Source organism: Xyrauchen texanus, chromosome 13, assembly GCF_025860055.1.
Source record: "Xyrauchen texanus isolate HMW12.3.18 chromosome 13, RBS_HiC_50CHRs, whole genome shotgun sequence".
In the NCBI taxonomy this organism is placed as follows: domain Eukaryota; kingdom Metazoa; phylum Chordata; class Actinopteri; order Cypriniformes; family Catostomidae; genus Xyrauchen; species Xyrauchen texanus.
In genome coordinates, this window is record NC_068288.1 from 34,710,689 (window position 1) to 34,734,178 (window position 23,490).

The following is a 23,490-nucleotide window of genomic DNA, read 5'->3' on the forward strand; positions in this document are numbered from 1 at the left end:
ATAGACAGCCGGGCCGTGAGGCGAGCCGCTATCACCGCGAGCGTAGACGGGGACCAGCGAGCGTGTCGGGGAATGGGAGGTTCGCGAGGGGCTACCCGGCGAAACTGCACCCACTGCCGCCCCCAGATCGCCCCCAGCGCCAACCGCATCGTCCTCAATTCCGTGGGAAGAAGGAGCAATGCGGGGTGCAGCTGGGGTGGCTTGTTCTCTGTTGAAAGCAAGCCGCGACGGCAACGTGGTCATGGTCATGTTCTCGCAGTGAGAACATGAGCCATCCACAAACGCCGCCTCAGTGTGATCGCGGCCCAAACACACGAGACAGCGCCTGTGGCCGTCTGAAGCGGAGAGCACTCTACCGCATCCAGGAACAACACAGGGGCGGAAGGGCATCTTGAAAAAGACTCGTCCTGAAAAGGACGTTCAACGCTGCTGTGTTTTGCTCTTTTAGAGAAATTCACTCTTTTAAGGGAAATAACTCTTTTAATACACAGTATGTGTGTGTGTCTGCGCTGTCGAAGCGCTCAGGGGCAACAATGCACGCCGTGCAAAGTAGGAGAAAGCCGCTGTTGTGCGCCGTCAAATCCAACAGCATGCAGATCGTCAGAGGAAACAGGAACGTAATAGTGGTGTGTAACTCGCAGCAAACTGCAGACAGACCATCGGCTCCGAATAAATTTTCTGAATGAACTCCCGTATTTGCGCCGCTTAAATATCCGTATGTCCGGGGGTGGGACATGCAAATACTGGATGCCAACTCTCATTGGCCTTTTTTCATAGATCAGAGGTGGATATCGGCGCTCAAGAGAGACCCCTAGTGTCGCTTCTCCGACACAACGTGGAGAGAGCGACAGAAGGGGAACTTTGGAGACACAACTTTTATTAATAATTATTTATTACCACGTATTTTTTTTTCTCAATCAAAATGTAAATATTTGCTAATACCCAGAGAGAAGTTGGAAACACAGACCTGTGAACAGGCCAAAAGGCATCATTATAAAGAAAAAACTATAAAAATATTACAAAAATAAAATAAAATAAAAACAAAACAAAAACCTTATAATAATTAAAAAGTAGTTACAGGATTTTTGCTGGTGTGTTAAAAATGTTTTACTAAAAATGGCATGTAGTCAAAATTGGCATCAGCAATTAATGGTTAAACCTTTGTTTACGCATTTGCTAATGAGGGACACCAAAGGCACAGATTTCGAAACCAGTAGTAATTTGAACCAGTGATTGGTTTCATTAATTGATCATAATGCTTTAAAGAATAATAATATTAAAAAAAAATCTTGTTACTGCAGTAAAGCTGTGATGACTTATTAGACACCACTGACATTAAATAATGAAACTAAACATTGACAGAAATATTTTGAAACATTCTCACGCTGTTTGAAGGAGATTCCATATGACTTTATTATGATTTTACAGTAGTACCTAACACTATCTGTAAGGTATTCTCTCAGAGACTATACCAATGCATTTCTAAAAGATAAATGCGTTAAAGTAATAAATAAGTCGTTTAAACATTCGATAATGACTTTTAATAAGCTAACGTTACAGGCGTAGCATAGTTTAAAATGGGGGTTTGGGACATATAGCCTATTGTTAAAAACGAGAAGTTGAAAAGCTCCTTCGGGTGTCGAGTCACTGCTTTGTGAGTGATTAAATTCAAGCATGTTCTCAGTCTCAGGGTCAACTCACTTCACCATTTGTGCGCCCGAAATGATCCGTTCGCGCATCCAGCACCGCGGACAGCGCCTGCGTCTCACGCGCGAAGCTCGCAGGATGTGGCCATCATTCGCTCTGTTCATTGCGCGCGCCCCTCCCAACCGCTTTCCTCTCAAGTCCCTCGCAATGACTGGAGAACGGAGGCACAACACGGAACACGTATACAGCACCAGCAGCATCTTCGCTCTGGCCGTGTAAAGAGATTGCACTGTCCGTTTCCGCATCCTGCTTCCAGCACCCGAAGTGTTTGTGGATATAAAAAATTCACCACAAGCCGCCCAGCCCTCTGAATGTTGAGCATCTCGGCAACAAATTGATACATTTCACGCCGTAAATATCCCATCGCGCTTTTAATTAGCTTGCAAGGTTCGGCGAGCGCTGCCCAAGAGTAAAAATGTTGGATCCGTCGTCCAGCGAAGAGGAATCTGACGGGATAGTTGAGGAGGAAAGCCGAGAGGTGATGGCTCCACAGTCCGGAACCACTCGCATCTCCCCCAGCAGGACCAGCGAGTGCCCAGATAGACTCCAACCCACCAGCCGAGGCTCCAGCGTGCGTCCATCCAGCCCGAGCCCGTCGGCCGCCAGCGAGCATGAGAAGGAGGACGTGGAGAATCTGCATAGGGAAGAAGAGGAACGCAAGAAGAAGCTGCAACTGTATGTCTTTGTGATGCGATGCGTCGCCTATCCTTTCAACGCCAAACAGCCGACCGACATGGCAAGGCGACAGCTGAAGGTAAGAGCATGAACGAGGGGTGTCCGTGGAAATGTTGGTCTCACCTTGGGAAATGTCTAATAGCCATTATGCATCACAACCTATTATTTCATGTCAAACATTGCATTGAATACCGCTGCATGTGTCAGGTGAGATCAATCCTAAAGTGTACGAACATCGCGGATACATTTGTAAGATCACCATATTGTTCACGAGACACCTACATGGGATGTGTGCAAGCGGACTGTGCAATCACTGCCGTCATTTCTGGTGGGTTTTAAGCTCGGAGCGTTCTGTCTCGAGCCCCCGGTACCCAAACGAATTCGTGCACATTCGTACAAATTCGGCCGCACGAAACGAGCTCTAATTATAGATATTCTTCAAGAGGGTGATGGACCAAAATAAAGCGGTGTCATTGCCGTAGTATAGTCATGTAACTCGTTCACATCGGAAGTCAGTGGTTGTGTGCAGCCTTGTGGCGATAGTATATTCAGTTCCATTTGCGCCATCCTTCGCTACACTCATTCATCTTCCAAGGTGACTTTTGGTGTAAGCGATGCAAGTGTATGAGCCTCCGTTAACAAGGTCAAAACACAACAAATGTATTTACCATGTCACCTGATTATGTAAAGAGTGCATACCATTTTTTAGTTAGTCATTTTTCTTTTCTTATCAATTACTAAACATGATTATGAATTAATACTATTTTCTCTCGTTATGAATTGCATAGTTATTTTATATAGGCTATTTTATGTATTTATTTTACTCAGAAGCCTGTTGAAAAGCAAGTTTAAACGAAATGCAACTAATCTAACATGTATTCAGAAATTATTTTGAGAGAAGATGCAGATTATTGACTAAGCAAGCAACTGTTATAGATTTCAGTTCCTAACCATAAAAATGTTTCCTTGTTCAGAGAGGTACTTTCAGAGGTCCTATCCAATTTCCCCCAGGTATTGATCCAAGCTGATCTCTGACTATTTACAACATGCTTGGAAATCACAGTTAACAGCTAGCGTTACTGCTATACTAAGTGGCCATTGGAAAAACACCAGTTCTTTTGTTCATTCTTATTTCTGCATATCACATTTGCTTCAGTACACTTTTGAAAAAATGGGAAAACAGCTCAAAGATTTAGATACTTGATAGTGTTATTTACACAGTACGTACTGAGCATATAGTATTTGTATTGTGTAATAATGCTTATCCAAGTTTTTACACACAAAAAAGGTTATCTGACATTGTCATTGTATAGTTATGAACGGCCAAAGATTTGGATGTGCAATATGGCTTAGTCAGATGACTAATAGAAAATTGACATAAATGAAAAACTGCATGCATTAATCATACAGCATTGTTATTCAATGCTATAGCCTCATGAGGGATCATAAAGGCTATTATAGATGAAGAAGCTTTGATCAATACAACAATGTATTGAAGCACCTGCTGTTTGTCATTACTTTTATGCAAGTCAAAGCTATGATCTTCACAATGGTTGCCAGTTCAGTTGAGTGAGTCACGGCTGGTGGTATTTGGGTCATTACAATGAATCTCAGAGTTTAGTCACCGTTGAGGTCCCTTTAGTTCAATAGAGTCATTCAGTCAATCATCCATGTGAATCATCACTAGATGAATGGTATTACTGCATTTCTTGCCTGTTTTTGGGATGATGCCAGAAGCATAGGAAATTGGAATATTGCATTTTATAAATTTGAGTTTTAAGAAATTATGTATAGGAGAAGTGCTTTTATCAGGCTTGGGAATGTGGAAAAGGACTTAAATGCCGGCACAGAGGGAAAAAGTATTTGCCAAATTCACTTTAAAGGGCACTAATATCATTGATTGATGTGGTGGATGGAAAAGATTGTGTCATCCCAAACCAGTTGATATTGAAAAGCATCTCCATATAGGTATATGCACCACATTGTGCTTTATTGGGCTGGTGTGGTGGCAATTGTTCCATTTGATTTAGTGTATATTACATCAAAACAACTCACTTCATTAAGACAACACAAACACAAAAATTATAATTCAATTTAATCCTGCAGTTTTTGCAGAATTCTAGACTAGTAGCATTATGACTACTTTTTTAGCTGATGTGATTTTAGAGGAGCTCATGGGAATGAAGGTAAGTGGCTACAACTTATGATTTTCTCATTAAGTATTCCAAATGTTTCTATCAAGAAGTATCCAAGGAAAAAACATTTTCATTTGTACATTATTTTTAAGCATAAATATAAGCTTGCTATTTTCTGTCTATGTTGTTTGACTGTACGTGTAGGTATCAGTTTTCGTCCAGTATTAGAGGTATGCCCACATTGTCAATTGTTATGTTGCTTAAAAATGTATGTTAAAGGCAATAGTTGCTTTCACACATATAGCCTTTGCCAGAAAATTACTTGCAATTTTCAGTTTAGAGGTCATTTGTGAACACGTCCTGTTAGAAAATACTAGTAAATCTTGCAGTGTCTATTTCCCTGAACGAGAAGTTGTAACATTACCTGAAAAGTTAAGTTTTATGTTATGTGTGAACAGAGGTCAGAGTGTGCTGATGTAAGATGAAGAGGATTCAGTTACTCTGAAGTCAACAAAATGTCATCAAATTGGATATATAGTTAAATTATTTCATTTAGATATACATTCTATATACAGCGGAAATAAATATTTCATTTAAGATATACAATATTTGATATTTGTTATTTTAGAGTGTACTGTAGAGGAAATCTCTAAGTGTACGATGCTCCACAACTCAAATATGAAGTCAAACGGTGAGCAGCCAATGGAAATCAAATGCATGTGGCCACAACACTGGACCACAAAGTAATGGAGAAGGCAAACAAGTGCTTGAAGTCGAGAAAACATTTAACGGCTACACTTTCAGCTCATGTCGCAGTCTCGGCTCTCCACCCAAGACCGCACCTAAATGCACTCGGCCCATTTCTTTTGAGAATCATAACGGCGTACTAGCAACATCAGTGGCAGCACTCCCGTACTTCTGTGTTTGTTTATGTCTATCATGAATTGGGGTGTGTTTTCCCACATGAGTCTGTGATCGGATTGACTTGACAGCTGTAGTGATCCTCATTTGTTTTGTGTGTGATGCCTAGTTTTTGTCAGTAACCATTTATATAATCAGTAAGTATATTATACCTAATATTTTTAGATTTTGTTTGCATTTTAGAAGTTGTGAAGTGTAATCCAGCCTAAAACCGCAAAGAAACATGTTGACTGATTAAATAACTAATTACATCTCAGAGTTTAACAGCATTTGGTGCTTATATGTGAATGGTCACAAAACAGAAAAAGACAGAAACCATTGCATGTGTGGATAGCAGATGTGTGCTACATTTACCAGTAAAGGCAATACAACGATTTAACTACAATTTACAAGGTAGCATGTCATATCCAAAATGTCTAACACCAGGCTATAGCACAATTTATTAATATAGATCTATATCTTTTACATTATGTTTGTTTATTTATGACCACACAAATCCAAGATCTTTCTTTATCATTCAGTTATAACTAAGCCACACCCATCTGTTGGGAATATTATTATTAAATATCAAGGACTTGATGTCCATTTTACATGAGCTGTATCTTGGGCAACAAGTTTAGCTGTTGTTTTGTTGGATAGTGTACCAGAACTTATTATTAGCTCCATCCTCCAGCCAAGCTTGTCACAAAAAAATAAAAAATCTCAACTCAATTCTTGTTTACTCACAAAATGCTTTAAAGCTTGCTATTGTGCAGAGAGTATTCGCTGTAAAAAGCAATCACTTCGAGAATTAGATTTAAACTCTTTCCTCTTCCTCAGAGATATCCTTTGAGCTTTTTTCTTTTTTTTTCCAAGTTTGGTGTGTCTGAAGGGCTCGTGTACTCATGGCTTATGTCTGTAGTGAAATGCTCATGAAGCTGTTTATCAAGTATTTTATACTCGCCTATGATGAGCATTCAATAATGAGACATGGGTCTTCTGTTTAATGACAACCTCATTGTCTCTGTTGGATGTGGAACACATTTCCATTTTCTTTCCTCTTTTGGGACAGGAGGTCACTTTTACTGCTTTTTTCGTTGACTAATTGGTATGTTGATAGCAGTGTCTCCTGTACTCATCCTGTATCCCCTCTCATGAGAATCTGGTCTGGGCCAGCAGCCCTTGCTTGAACCATAAAAGATAAAATACACCATGAAGATCTCTTAGCAGTTTTGCTCTTAGGTCTTGGGGGAGGATAGAATTTAAATGATCTGTATCCTTCCTGTGTTTGATTTCAGCACTGATTTTAGATGCTTCCCCTCTCAGCAGAAAAGGTGGTCTCATCACAAGGGCACATCATCAGGATGTGGAGCTCCTTGCAGATTCCAATGACCTTTAAGATTTTCTAATGGACTATCAGAGCTTCATCAAATCAGGACTTATTTCACAATGCAGTTCCTACTTGTGTGGAACCAGGTGACAGTCTTTTACATCATGCCAGAAGGGCTCTGTGTGAGAGGTGACTCCTTCCAGAATAATATTGGCAGTGACAGCTATCGGGCTCATTGTCTTCTGCTTAGCTGGTTAAGCAAATCTTAGTGTCATTTCAGCTGTGCTGATGTGCAGATGAGGTTGCTTTTCCTACCTCTTCTCCTTGTTCTTGTTCTTTATTTTGATCTTCTCTTTTCTCTCTCTCGTTTATTACCTAATTACCTGCTATTTCGGGCAAAACAATTTCCTGTTCACACAATATGATCTTAAGTATATTAAGGTAGGAATCATTATCTACTCCATTAGATCAAATTCACCTTCATTCTTGGAGGTCAGCTCTAAAGAGATTTGAATTTGCAAATCAAGGCCACACTGTGATATTTTCCAACTCAGCAAAAAATGAATTTGAGATGTTTGAAAGCTTATAGTTACAATTACATAAGCACTGGCCTTGTTCCACACCATACTGATGTCATTGTGTCATTGTGAATTCGACAACAGTAGGTTGAAAGTTCTTTAGCAGAAATCAGTCTGTGATTACTGAAATTTGACCACTGTCCCCATCGGCTGAAGCTGGAAGTGTTGTTGAGCATATGGACATGTGTGTGCTCTAGCTGTTGAGTGAAATGTCCATAGAGTGCCACCAAAAGCTAGCTATATTTTTAGTTGATGTAATGGAATGCAATCAACAGGAATGCATATTGTAATATGTCCTAACCCAAACGCCAACCCTAAACCTAACCATCTATGTAGTAAAAATTTAATTTTAGTGTGAAAATTCAACCTCTGAATTACGCTAAATGGTTTATGTGAACGTGATTACTTCCTGGTTTCCTTGGGACCGGACCGGAACTCGAGTCTCAGAGATTGCTCACGTAAAGTGCTATCAGTTGCACTAGATGGAAAGTGATAATGTCTGGACTGATGTAAAAATTTCTGAAAGAGGATGGCACTTGACAGTAATTCGATTTCAGGGTACCTGAACATTTGGAAGCAACATGTCGATTTCCAGTGTGATCATGTTGTACACACAAGACATTAACTTTTGACCAAACAAATATGGCTTTGAATTGTTTTTAGCAGAATTTCACATTTGCCAACAAATAGCTTTTCTTATTATTTTAGGTTTTATCAGCCCAGAATTGTGTCGGGATAAAGCTTTTTTACTCAGATTAAAGGGAATATTTGGGGTTCAATCCAAATTCAGCTCAATCGACATTGTTTGTAACATAATGTTGCTTATCACAAAAATGTATTTCGACTTGTCCCTCCTTTTCTATAAAAAAGGCAAAAATAGGTGTTACAGTGAGTCTTATACAAAGGAAGCAATTGGGGCCAATCCTTTATCATGAAAATACTCATTGTTTCATTAGTGTATAGCTACAAACCGTAAATAGTGTGCGTGTTAACATGATTTTAGTGTGATAAAATCATGTACTAAAGTTTTCTGTGTGGTTATATCCTATTTTACATCTTCGTTACAATAACAATATAATGTTAAAACCCCAGAACCCTTGAAGCCTAAATTACTGAAAAAACATACGTTTAAACAACTTTACTGCTCAAATAATACAAACATTTTAACAGAATTATTAATTTAAGTGCTTTTATAAAATTATATATCCAATATTATCCAATATTTTTGCTTTTTTAAAGAAAAGGAAGGATGAGTCAAAATATTTTTTTTGGTAATCAACATTACAACACAAAAGCTGTCCATTGAGCTTAATTTGTATTGAACCCAGAATATTCCTTTAAGATATACAAATCAGAATTGAGTCTGCACATCTGCATTGTGGTCCATTGGCACAGTAGGATTGTGTGCATTTGCATGTGAAATCGCATGGCGACAGGCAGCTTGGCTGTTGTTTGGGTTACAGCATCACACCTTGTAAAGGCTGTTGACCTTGTGAAAACAGCACAAAGGGACCGCATTGTTATACTGTCACTTACAGTATAACAATGCTGTAAGTGACAAAAGGCCATAAAAGGCCCTATGCCTTTTATCACTCTGCGAGCCTTCATCATATGTTTACTTCAAATGCAAAACCAATGGCCCTATGTAGATGGCACAATTTATGTGATGTGGATCTGCTGTATTCTGTCGCAGTGCATGCAAACATATTGAGTATCTGCATGCAGTATGTGTTGAATGTGAAGAAGTGGAAGTGCACAAACAGGCACATTCACACATGCATAGTTTTAATCACTGAGATGGAAATATACCAAACTGCTTGTCTTAAATGAGGCTGCCTAGTTTTAATGAGAAGCATCACCCAGAGAGACTTTTAATTTATGTAATGTCTGGTTTTCACACATTTCAAATGAGGGTCTGCTGCTAGTGTGCCTAGCAAGGAGAAATAATGCCTGTCCCACATAAAAGGTTTTACAAACCAGTTTAATGTCGGCATTGCCTCAGGGCTTGCAGAAGCAGATACTGATAGATTTTTCCTTTTAGTACAAGAGGCAAGCACAAAAAGGATGAATGAATGAAGAATGTTGAACTCAATCAAACCCAGTTGCAGAGTATTTAGCACAAACTCAATGACACTGACCACACAGGTCTGATCATTGGTCTCAGAGCCCCACTGCGTAAGACTGCTGGCCAAATTATTTTATTCTCATTCAGTCAGGAAGGCAAATCAGAGCAGCTTTATGTGATGGATGAATTAACCATGCCCGTATTGAGTTGCCAGGCTCAGAAATTCAGTTTCATTCTCCACTGATTTCCAATTGAGGTCTTTTACGGAGCGACACCACCAGCATGTTTTGTGTGCGTGGCTGTGTGTATATGAAAAACCTCAGCTGCTATCACACCTACACCTACACACGGGCATGTTCAAAGGCAGGTCAGTACAGTATGTGAGTCAAGAGGCAAGCTTCTGGTCAGTGTGAAATATGAAATATAACTCAGATCTCCAAAGAAGTCTGACAAAGGTCAAATGGCAATTTAAAGGTGATGTGTAATGGTTTTGTGTAAATACTTTCACTTTTCCCAGTTTAATGTACTAATAAAACAAAGCCATTCATAGGTTGATTTCCCCAAAAACTGTATTGTGACCAGTCTGATAAAACAACATTGGTTCAACCAATGACGTGAGTTTGGGGCAGAACTATCGTTTTTTTGACCAATGGCAGATGGGGGTAGGATTTTGTAAACCGTAGGAAAGCAGTCATTATTTTTGCAATTCCATTTCATGTTAATGGTGGAGAAATACACATTTCACATTTAATAAGACAAAATATGAATAAAGCATCTCATGTTTGATCTGGTTCATTTTTGAAGTTCAGGAGAATTTTTGTACAAACACATATAAAAATTTTAGAAAATCTTATCTCGAACCCCTTTTCCATTTATCAAATGAAGCAAAAGAGAGGTAGCAAGCGTATAAACCATCTCAATATAACATTTGTAGAGAAGTGAAAACTCAAAAATATATGGAAAGAAATTACCGGAATATTTCAAGAAAATAACCACTTCCCCATGGCCATGTGGGCTTTGAAATGAAAACAAGTTGTAAAACTTTGCATTAATAAACCTATTATATTAGAAATTCAAATTCAAATGATGCCTAGTTTTTCAAAGTAAAATACAGAACCAGAGGTGTTTCCAGCATTGAAGGAGATCCGGGGCTTAGCCCAAACCATTTTATTTTCACACTAGCAACCACTTCCCTGTAGTCCAAAGCTGGTGAGAGGGTATTCTTTGAGTTTTGCTCTGGCTGGGCCTGTTTCTACAGTTCCTAAATCTTCCACTCTAGTACTATCCTCAACATCCTCTCTCCTCCCTGAATCATCTGTGATGCAAAAGAACAGATACAGCACATAACTTACTGCAAATCAGCTTCAAACAACTAATTCATCAAGTGCTACATATGTCAAATTGTAGACCAATACCATTGAAGAAAATATATTGGGAAGATCAGTGGAATTGCCCTAATATCTATCATGATTCTTGAATTTTCATGTACATTAACATAAAGTCATTACAAAAGAGTTATATTATAGTGAGTAAAGTGAAGTAAAATTTTTTTTTTGATATAATTTATATTTTTTGACATAAATAGTCAAAATTATGTATAAGACCCTAAGTTAAAGCAATACATGAATGACTTTAGTCTAAGTTCATTGACACACCATGGCATCTAACGGTATATATATAATTCTCCATGTTCATCTGTCAAAATCCTTTCATTAGGAGCATTGGGATAAACAATGTTTCACTTTTAACTTTCTCTAAAGTAAAGTGACTGATTAATTGTTACCAGTTTCCATGCCTGATTCTGGCACATCTTTGCTACCCTCAAAGTGTATATATACTACAAACTAATATCACAAAACAAGTCACACATACATTTTATGCTAATGCTTATTGGTTATCCTTAGAGAAAACAACACCTGATAAAAAAGAAAATTATGCCTTGAACGGGACTCAAACTACAGTCTCCAGCATGAGAGGTGATCGCGTTAACCACAAGGCTAGAGAATGCAACATAATCTTTGAACATGATTTGCTTCATTTTTGCTGTCTTTCCTGCTAACTGCTGTTAACTCGCCACTAAGTAACGTAAGTTGATGTCAGCTCCTCCTCTATCTGCTGCATATTCAACAGAGAGGAAGAAACGGAGTCGCCCATAGGCTACCGACTGCAAAGAAACTTATTCTATAGGCTAGATTATGCCTATGTCTATTTTTACAGGCCGTATGCAGTATGTGCAAAGCCAAAACACAATGAAATAAGGCAACTTATGATTTCGGGGGTTTACATAGGCTATTGTGCGGTTTCGTATTTGTCAGTCAACTTTTCAAAATACATTCGGGGCTACACTCAAAACATTCGGGGCTGAAGCCCCGGCAAAATCGGCTGCCGCCGCCTCTGTACAGAACCCTAACAAGTGTTGCACATGTGAAACAGGAACACAGTCATTAAAATCAGCGATACAGTGTGGATTTGTGATTTCATTTACCAGGTTAGTAAGGATAGGACAAACTAATGGGCCCACATTGTATTTGCTTGTTTTTCAGTGTATTAGTGACAAAATATTATAAAAATAACAGAAAATGTAAGAAAAAAAGTTTCAACCCTCTACTGTACGCATTATGATAGATACATAGAAAAAAATATTTGAATCATATAGCTTAACTTGAAATTATGTAAAAAAAAAAATATATATATATATATATATATATATATATATATATATATATATATATATATTTTAAAGTACTTGAAGATATGTTACCATACGGTAATAACATACAATAGTGTAAGTGTACTTACAGTTAATATTTTTCATCAGAAATGTAATTTGTGTTGACTCAATTGGTGCATTATAAGCTTTATCTTGTACTTACATAATACACCATAAACATACATTTCAACAACTTTATTTCATTCTTTTTTTGCTGAACAATCCTTTATTTTCTTTGAATTTCATAAAAAAAAAAAAGGAATATTATTTAAATTCAAACTTATACTGTTAAAAACAAACATACGTTTCATCATGTATCATAAAACATTGAATATCTGGGAACCATAAATCAAAAAACATTACAGTTCATGAAAATTCAACATTATGCATTAGTAAGACTATGAACAGTTTCAATTTAATGTATCATTATACAAATGCCAGACGGTCCTTAACATACGACTAACCAACATTATATTACTAGAGTTAATGCTGTTATTGTTTGAACAGCTTAACAGATTCCCGCTAGCTAGCTAAACTATTGCAGTAATGTCATTCCATTTCTGCACAGTGTTGCCGCATGGCAACACAGACATTTTATCAATTTACCAAAAACAAATTTCATTAAAAAAAAATGTAAGTGATGAATATGTCATCATAGCTTACCTGACGTGATGTTTAAAATTTTTTTGCTGAGGTAAAATCGGTTGGTTTTTCTTTCTTACTGACGTTTTAGACAGCTTTCAGCAACTTCGATTTAAAGACAGGTTGTCAGAAATCGCGCCACAGAAAAGTACTGCATGTCATGTGACTTAACCAAAGCACATCATTGGCTAAACTAAAGTCTTCTCTTCCCCCAAAAAATCTAAAAAATGTTATCAAAGAGACAGTGGAAAGGAAATTAACACAAAGACAATGTTGCCATATGGCTACACTCTGCAGTAGAGGGTTAAAGCTTTTAAATGTATGAATATATCAAAGTTTGTGCTGTCACTGTCAGTGTACAGTATAGAAGTCACAATTTTTGGAACCACTGCTATTGGAAAGGCAGTCCAATTTTTCAGTTAAAAAAGCCAATTGCCTTGTTCTTAAATACATTGGCTGTTATTTTTATTCAATATTCAATAACTACTGTATAGTGAAGACAACAGAGTGAGGACATAACAATGACATAGACAGTAATAGAAAAAGAGTGGAGGTCAGGAAGGAGATTAGGAGAGGCTAAGAGATGGCAGCGGTTATGGCAGCTGGAAGGACCTCAAGTTAGTTAAGAAAGGTTCCCGTGGAGATAAGAGGATGTTTGATTGAAAAGCCAGAGCTGAATCTCTTCAGAGGAGATTTGGAGATTCTAAAATTAACTTATTAATACAACAGGGTGAGAGAGATGGAATTTATTGGTTCATTAAGCACAGAGATTAAAGGAAAGGTGAGCAGAGGAAGACAAGTGAAGGGAAAAGAGTAAAAAAGACTGGCAGATTCATTTTGTCAGAAGTAATAAACATCCAGCTGGAAAGTCCTTAAACCTGCTTTATATAGCAGGACATTCACAGCTGAGTGTGAATTATTCAATAGTGGAATAAATAGTGTTTTTTTTAGTGTGGCTTTAATAAACTTATGCCCCAACTTGAGAATAGATTTAGCCGACCTCTCTTGATATTTTACAGTTAGAATTGTGAATCATATTTTAGGAGAATTTGTAAATATCATATAACGTATATAAATAGCAAATGCTTTGCCAGGTTCATATCATTGCATGGCCTATGAAAAAATCCAGCACAGCATTAGCTTAGTGAAAAAAATGTAAAGTCACCATTTGCTTTTATTGCATGAAAAAGAGATGCAATGAAAGTGTGTGAAGACTGAGGTTAACCTTCTAACATATGTTCCACAAGGAAATAAAACGTTATACAGGTTTGGAAACACAAGAGGGTGAGTGATTGATGACAATATATTTTTGTAGGAAAAGTCTTGTTTTTTGTTCATATTTGTCGGGTGTTGTAGTACATGGTTCATGGTTATTTTAGGAAGTGTTGCTCTGAGAGAACTCTTGAGTAAGACAGAGATAATGGGAATCTGCTCAGGCAATGTGAGCACTCTCAGTAAATATTAAAAGCAGAATATGAGATCCAAGGACACAATACCAAAGTGGATTTACATAACAGAGATGAGACAGGGGAGTCAACAGTGTGTGCGCACATGTGTGTTTGCTTTTGTTTTTCATGGGTGGCATCACATGCTACAATGTAGTATTGCCAATTTTTTTTACTTTAATTACTTTTTTTTGCAAGCAATATTAAATCATATATTAATATAAATGTAACAACATTCGTGATGAGGTTCAAGGAGGAAGCGCTCAAAAAGGTCATTTATTTTAGAACACAAAATTGGAGTTTCAGCACTTTACTCAACAAAACTTGCTTTTCAGCAGAGAGTCAGCACACACTCTGTGCAGGCCCGGATTAAGAATTCAAAGGCCCCTGGGCACAATGTCTTGTAGGGCCCCCCATCCCATCCACACAATCAAGCTTTTGAATTTTTGGATACTATTAGCTGGTAACACCTATAGCGAGCAAATAGCTGGCATATGCAAGCACATAGTGCCTCACCTTTACCTATCCAGTTATATGAATCAAATTCTTCCATAATTAACACACAAACACATACACACACCCATTAATGTAGCTTTCCTGTCTGTCTCTCTCTTCCTCTCCTGTCCTCTACTCCTCGGCTCTACAGGGGCTGCCGCTCTTTGTCTCTCTCCTCCTCCTGTGATGAAAAGGATGCAAAGTATAGGTCATCTTAACTCAACTTTTTTACTCTTCTTTATACTAAAATTCTGCACTTATGCATTTAGCACTTTATTATTCATGGCCCCTAATGGCACTTTGTTTGATGATTGAATGATAGTGAAATGGTAGTAGACACATTACAAGATGCTGTAAGTATTAAGGTATAATATTGGTTGCTTACAATACAAATTACAATTGCTGGTGTATGACCTGTCCAACTATTGACAAATGTACATGTAAGTCGCTTTGGATAAAAGCATCTGCCAAATGCCCTAAATGTAAGTCAAATGTAAAATAAAGCAGCTTGTTTTTGTTTTTTTTGATAATACTATATTTCATGTAAGTTGCTCGCTCTCTCTCTCTCCCCCCCCAGGGGCTGTCTGTCTATCTTAATAATACTAATTTAATAGATCAGATGCACGCACAATTATCCGTGAACTTGATAAATGTTGCACATATGTTCTTCTAGGATAGCCTGTGCCTACTATCCACAAAAAAATTGCTTTCAACTTATGTGCAAAATTCAGAATTCACGCGGATGCAGTCCGTCGATCCGTTCCAGTGCAGCGAACGTTTCCGCACCGAGTCTATTTTTGCTGTGCTGCACCGCACTGAATTAAAGTGGCAGCGCATTGTTCACATTAAAATAGACATAGATTGACAAGAAACTGTAATCATTTCATCATATACGCATAATTTCAGTTAATGTGTTCTACAGTTACTAAATTACAGGGTCAAGAAAAACAAAAAAGAATGATTATAATCCCAAAAGTTGCAAAATGCCATCCTATATGATTTTTTTACCCTAAAAAAAGAGAGTGAACGCAAATGCGTCTCATTCTTCTCCTTCTTAGCAACAGATATAGCGCGATAGCTTTTCTTCAACTCGAACTACATGTAAAACAAAGAATCACAATGATTAAAATGAATTTTCATACTGTTTCAATGCCTTAAACAATCTCAAATTTAACGTTTGTGTTTAAAATCAAAATTCCTTACACATTTTTGATTTTGTGGCACACAGAAACTGCGGATCAGTAGCGCACTGCAAACGCAGCATATGTGAAAGCACTATAGCACGTGCTGCTCCTGTACCGTATACGCACCGCATACGCAACACATACGCACCGCAAACGGAGTATGTGTGAAACGGGCGTTACGCTACAGTAGTTATTTTGTGTCGAGCGTCTTTTTGCTAAAAAGTCAGCACGTAGTGCAAATATACGCTCCGTTTTCGGAAATGAAAAAAATAAATAAAAAATAAATAAATAAATCTTCCCCTCGCTTGGGCCCCAAGTGCGCATGGGCCCCTGGGCCCGGGCCCGGGCCCGTGCCCATAATGCCCATTGGGTAATCCGGGCCTGACTCTGTGTCTGTAGCTCTCTCTTAACTGGCATCTGTCTTGCTCTTAAAACCCATCTCCACTCTTACTGCAATGACAAACAACTGTTAGAGACAATCATTGCCAGGTGATGATCCTTACCATTATCATCTCCTGATCTTCCTCTCCCTCCACAAGCTGTCGCTCAACCACACCCCCACCACCACAATAGATAACTGAATGGTTCAAGATTTGTTTTTCTTTTTGAGGGGATCATAAAAGTGAAATGTATTTTTCTCTATTGGCTGCTTTTTGTTTTAAGGTGTTTTTAGGTTTAATTATTCTAATCATCACTTAACTTACTTGTTTCGGACATTTACTTCATCTAACTTACTAAGCTATTTACTAAACTGTTCAAACTCTCTCTGCTGGGTGATTAGGTACCAGCTGTCTTCAATTGTTACTTCAGTCTGTTTGCAAAAACACCACTTGCTCATTTGGACCTGACATCTTACTGCACTCATTATGTTTGATGTTTGTAATTGTCACTTTTTGGGGTGGGCAATATATGCAAGCAAATATTGTACTGTGATATTTTTAACACTTTTGGTTAACCATATATTGTGATACACAAATGTTTTCATAGAAAGAGATTAAACTTCTGAATCAAGATCATTTTTGATTTAAAACAGTGTCCAGAGTAATGGTAGAAGTTTCATATCCACTATGACCAATGAAAAAACTTAAATACAGTTTTTAATAATTAGTTAGCAAGCTCTTTGTTTCAATATTTACAAAACAAATGTAAATATTGCTGAATAAAATACTATCAATGTCTGCTTTCATTTAAGTATCTTTAGGTGTCTTCACTCTGCCCATGCTCTATGCTGAGAAAAGTGCACATTTAAATGAAAAATAACACACAACCAACAATGATTACAAATGCACATTCCCTTACGTCACCGCGATAGTATGGATACACAAACATTTCTTGTGGTTGACACATTTCTGTCTGTATATCGATGTCATTTGTATATCACCCACCTTAAGTCACTTTAAATTGTTTCTTGACATTATCTTTTAGCCTCCCAAATCCCTTGACAAATCTTTTGAAGACTCTTTTGAGCTGCACGTGCACACTTCATGGTAGCTTTGGAAATGGCAAAAACCAACAGTAGCTAGCTAGCATTATCCACTCATGCATAGAAAAAAGCTTCATTGTTAATCAACAGCCAACATTTGTCAAGCTAGCAAGCAAATTAAACATACAAGCAATTTACATAGCGTTAAATATGACAATCCACATTTTCGTTGGTTATCACTTTAAATGCGAGTATGTTGGCCATGATTACTACACTCAGCCATGCCATGCACATGTATGGTTAAATGTTAATCTTTCAGAATGATACAATGTTAAAAATTAAATGGTATAAGTCTAAATCTATATGTATTACAGATAGCTATTTTATCCTCTCACATTCATTGCTCATGCTTCTCATTTTCTCCAGGCGGGGAATATGGCCGCTCTGAAGCAGCACATTCAGTTAAGCAGCAGATCAACCAATTGATTTTGACCAATCACAATGATTCCAATCACAATACGAAAGGTAAAGTCAGGACTGGATCACATATGTGGATTCTATTTGAACTACTGCAGCTAAAAATGCAGGTTAATGAAGCCAATATAACACAGAAAAGTAGTATTGCCAATCAAAACTTAAACTAAAAGTAGTATTGCACGCGTTTATTATATATACAGTATGAGACATTTTTATTGTATGTTCAGTACGTGGCTTTTATTTGAAATGTAGATCATGCATGTGTATTTACACTTATTTCAGCCAATGTGGATAACTTACTTTCCCTAATAAAGCTCCCAATGAGACTCCTGATATTCATAAATATAAGATGTCCAGCCCATGATCAATTAGAGGCATAACTTATGTCTAATTTATGTTGCTATTCAGCACTAATTGGCCTCTCATATTTGTGCATTTTGAAGATAGACGGCTCAATTAGGAGCGAGAGAAATGATAACAACCCTCGCTTGTGTCCATCATGGATAAGCAAGTCCTAAACCAAACTTTGATTTGGTATACAAAGAAATGTGTTGAATTTTGATGCTGCTTATTGGGCTTGTCCCAACAGATTATAAACCTGTAACAGAAATGAAACGGGCATCCATATAAGCTAAACAGAAATTCAAAGAATTACAGGATGACTGGGGATCAATCATTTGTGTTGTCCATTGACGCAATGGTGGTGGCCATTTATTAAGCATTTAAAGAAATTACTGGGTGTTGATTAATTACAAATTGTTGGACATTTAAAATGATATGTAAGGAATAATGTCCATAAGCTGGTCATTATCGCAAAATAAAGCTTTTCAGTGTGATACACGACCTGAGCATCCTGCTGGGGCTTATTTTGCAATGACCGGCTGACTGTACATTATCCCACTTAATACATGGCTACTTTTTTCCTCATTTATATATTTATTTATTTACGTAGTTAACATGTTAACACACACTTCAATGTAACAGTAAGGACAATAAGTCAAACAGGAAAAAAAAACAGCTGCAAAGACAAGTACTGTGCATATCACAGGTTATCGACATTCATCATTCATTTGAATTTCATAAACAAATATGGAATATTCAAATTTGTTCACAGATTATTACTTTCTTAATATTAAGTGTTGGATATGAGACTAACGTCTAGGTTACGGATGTAACCTCCATTACCTGATGGAGGGAACGAGACGTTGTGTCGAAGAAGCGACACTAGGAGTCTCTCTTGAGAGCCTTTTGCATCTCTGATCTATGAGAAAAGGCCAATGAGAAATTAGCAGACAGAATTTGTATGTCCCGCCCCCGGACATATGGGTATAAAGGGAGGGAAATGCATCTGTTTCATTCAGGATTTTTCTGAGGAGCCGACAAGGAGGTTCGGCCGCAACAGTGGCTCACTTGGACGTTGTGTCGAAGAAGCGACACTAGGGGTCCAATTTAAATCACGCCATGCGCTGAGCCATGTGCGTGTACTGCTGATACAGGAGCGTGCAGGTATTTTACTTGCCAAGGCTGCACGTACCCTTCCCCAGCACCCATAAAATCATCAAAGCCTTCTGGTTCTTTACCCCAAACAGGGGGGAACAAGGCAACGTACCAAGCATGGGAGCAGGCCGCGCCAGCCGCGCCTTTTCTCTCTCTATGTATCTCTCATAGAGTTAAAGCGGCTGGTGCCATCTTAACGCTATCATACACATTGGGGAAGGCAATCTTTCCCAGTTTTCTTATTCTTTCAGTGGGGAATGACCCTGCGGAGACCACACCTGCCCAGACTGGGGGAGGTAAACAGTGGTGAAATACATCACATGTGGAGATTGGCACAGTGGTAGCTCCTACCTCATTGGGAGGGAGGAGTTGCTACAAACACGGCGACTGGGGGTCTGTGAGGACTGCCCAAGGCAGACGTGGGTCCGCTTGCAAGGGGACCATACCGTGGAAAACACACACAGGGGGAAAAGTCCACGTGGGAGCCCGCCCTGTGGAGCCCCTATTAGGAGGAGAACAGGCTCGGCCGGAAGGGGTTTAACCTCCAATAATTAAGTTGTGCTTACCCAAAGACTTGCCGTCTACTGTGTCGTGGTGGGCCGCGATAGCAGCTACATACACCTTCAAGTTGGATGGGGACAGCCTCCCCTCCAACCTCTTCTGCAGGAATGAATGCAATGACATAACTGCGCATATCTGTGGGTCTTCAGCCCAGGAAGAACACCAATTTGCGAACAAGTGCCACTTCAGGGCGTAAAGTTGCCTGGTAGAGGGAGCTCTGGCTTGGTTGATCGTGTCTACGACAGCAGGTGGTAGATCAGCTAGATCTTCTGCATCAGGTCCAGGGGCCAGACATGTAGGCTCCAGAGGTCTGGGTGTGGATGCCAGAGCATGTCCCATCCCTGAGAAAGAAGGTCCTTCCTCAGGGGGATTTGCCAGGGAGGGACTGTCTCGAGGAATACGAGATCCGAGAACCAAGTCCGAGTGGGCCAATAGGCAGCCACTAGAATGACTTGTTCCCCATCCTCCCTGACCTTGCACAGCACCTGTGCAAGCAGGCTCACTGGGGGAAATGCGTGCTTGCACAGCCCCGTGGGCCAACTGTATGCCAGCGCGTCTGCCCCGAGGGGAGCCTCTGTTCGGGCGTAGAGCGACAGTGGGAGGTCTCTCGGGAGGCGAACAGGTCCTAGCGAACCAATCTAGATGCTGGATGCAAGTTAGAATGTGTCTTGTCGTGAGCATTTTGAACGGGAGTTTGTGCAAAGCCCGGTTGAAAACTTGCAAGTCCAAGATTGGTCAGAAACTGCCACCTTTCTTGGGTAAGGTGAAGTAAGGGCTATAGAAACCCTTCTTCATCTCGGTTGGAGGGACAGGCTCTATCGCGTCAACAGCAATCGCACTCAGAGATGGGAGGAACACTGTGTGACTTGCAGTTCGCTGCATACACAACCAGTTGGCTCAGACGGAAATTTCTGAATGAAACAGACGCATTTTCCTCCCTTTATACCCGTATGTCCGGGGGCGGAATATACAAAATCTGTCTCTCATTGGCCTTTTCTCATAGATAAGAGATGCAGAAGGATCTCAAAAGAGACCCCTAGTGTCGCTTCTTCGACACAACGTCGAAGTGAGTGCCAGACGGGGAACTAATATTTGATGCCTGTATTATATTGATTTTAAATCCTATTTATTGATTGGTTGGATAAAACGTCATATTTTAAGATTACACCATCTCTCAAAAATTATTACGAGTTGTAATGAGACCGTGTTGGGCTGTCCAAAGATTTTGGACTCAAGTCACTCAGCGGAGAGCTTATACGTTGGCCAAATGTTCACTTTTATCATCTGATGCAGATTATATGCAGCATATATATACATATATATATATATATATATATATATATATATATATATATATATATATATATATATTTATTTACTTATTTATTTATACACCAAGGGATGGATTACCGACTGGGCTAATGTAATTGGTTACCAGGGGGCCCTTGACTGCCCGGGGGGCCCCTGGGCTTTAAGGTTGCGTGATCTAGTTTGGTGATCCCCCTTGCTCAAAAAAACCTGTTTGGTGATTCCCCTATATTAGTTAATTGGATAGTTCACTTAAAAATTCAAATTCACCTTGTCAGATGTGTATAACTTTCTTTTTTCTGCTAAAGAAAATCATGATTGTTTAAAAAAAAATCTCAGTTCTGTGGGTGAGAGATAGAGATCAATATTTAAGTAGTTGGATTTTTTACTCTACATCTTCACTTTCACTTTCAGATGTGAAAGTGAAACTAAAAAGCGGCCACATGTGACTACAGATAAGAAAGTGAAAGTGCAAATTTGTGAAAATTTCTCACCCACACCTATCATATCACTTATAAAGACATAGATTTAACCACTGGAGTAATATGGATTACTTTTTGGCTGCCTTTATGTGCTTTTTGGAGCTTCAAATTTCTGGTCACTATTCACTTGCATTGTTTGGACCAACAGAGCTGAGATTTTCTTCTAAAATGCTTCATTTGTATTCTGCAGAAGAAAGTCATAGACATCTGGGATGGCATGAGGGTGAGTAAATATTGCGTTTTTTGTTTTTGGGTCAACTATCCCATTTAGAAATTATTTTAAACATAAGGGGTGTAAAGGCAGGCGTACACGGCGCAAGTTTTGGCTTTATCACTCTGACGGGCAGAGTTTTTAAATTTCCTTCATGTTCAATTTTTATTCATCATACTTCCATTCATTTCAGTCCTAGGGCTAAATTTAGGGTGATATGGCATCGGTTATAATTGTATATGCACCAATTTATTTGTATTCCCTCACACTAATGCAATTGTTTCATACTCAACAGATTTCTACAAAATATTGAGATTTTGGTCTATTTGTTTCCATGTCTTCTTTTACTCTGGTGGAAAGAAAACTTCCAAAATACAATTTAGATGGTGTTTATTTTAAGCCTACTACCCTCCGTCTGTTTGCATCTGTAGATTTCTTCTATATTAACCAAAACAAGCTAATCTGCATATTTAAACAGCATTTCAGGGGAAAAGACTCCTGGTGTGAGTCATTAACTGGGGAAGTTCTGTGGTGATATGGTTTTGTTATTTTGTATATCCTATTCACCTGCTGTGCCTTGTGAAATGTATGCAAATTAGCATGTTTTAATAAGTTAACGCCTTATTTTGCATATCAATGAGGCAATTGTGATGTTATTAGACACAAATTTTACTGTATTCACCTGTAGTGTCTCCATTAATTACTGTACATTAGCCTGTATGGCCATGATACTGTATATTGCCATAGCTAAACTTTAGCTAACTTATTACATTAGCTAGTAGCTCATGAGTCATGCATGTTAGCAAGACACAAGTTAACTATATTTGTCTTTTGGATATTGGCTGATTAGCTGATAGGTCAAGGCACTGGTAGCTTAGTCTTTTGTTCATCACCACTCACCTCAACACAAGCCAAGAAAAACACAACTGAGATAGGAGATGGGAGGGGCTGCTGTCTGCCTGTCTGTGTGTCTGATGTGCCAATATGTGCTGCACTGCTGCGCGGAGGGAGAGAGAGAGGCAGAGGGATGTAGGGCATCGGAACTCGACATAGTCTCACCTTCCGACCTGATATTTAGATTTTTTTATCAATAAATATATTTGTTCGACAGGGAAGCTGTGTGCAAACAGGAATATATATATAAATACAAAGCACCCCAAAAAAAAGGGCACTTTCTCTCAAGGAAGATAAAGGGCAGGTCCTCAAGCCCCCTTTAATGTTTATGTGTGCACGTGCCTGTGTGATAGATTTTTTTAACTCCCCAAGCACGTGTATGGTGAAACCAGGTTGAAAATTCTACCTGTCAATCAACCACTGCATTAAAACAAGATTCCCCATCTGTCGCTCTCTTCAACGTTGTGTCGGAAAAGCGAAAGTAGGGGTCTCTCTTGAGCACCGAATATACCTCTGATCTATGAAAAAAGGCCAATGAGAAGTTGGCAGCTAGTATTTGCATACCCCGCCCCCGGACATACGGGTATAAAGGCGAGGAAATACTAGAGTTCATTCAGAAAATGTCTTCGGAGCCGATGGTTGTGCATGCTGTTCGCGTGAAATCACACCTGTTCCAGTATTCCTCTGACACTCTGCATGCTGTTGGATTGATGGCGTATTACAGCGGCGATCCCCGGCAAACTCAATGTGATAGCGGACGCACTGTCATGA

At 38.9% G+C, this 23,490-nt stretch overlaps 1 protein-coding gene across 4 annotated transcripts in view; it reads left to right on the plus strand.

Moving 5' to 3' along the window:
* The first annotated feature begins 1,682 nt into the window (after window positions 1-1,682).
* LOC127653800 (calcium-dependent secretion activator 1-like) overlaps window positions 1,683-23,490 on the plus strand; it is a 168,617-nt gene continuing 146,809 nt past the window's right edge. The window contains exon 1 of one of the 4 annotated variants that reach the window (XM_052140571.1): window positions 1,683-2,461. In XM_052140571.1, coding sequence (XP_051996531.1) covers window positions 2,123-2,461 — 339 coding nt within the window. In that variant the 5' untranslated portion in view covers window positions 1,683-2,122. The remainder of the gene's footprint in view (window positions 2,462-23,490) is intronic. The other 3 variants (XM_052140570.1, XM_052140569.1, XM_052140568.1) reach the window with 3 other exon arrangements.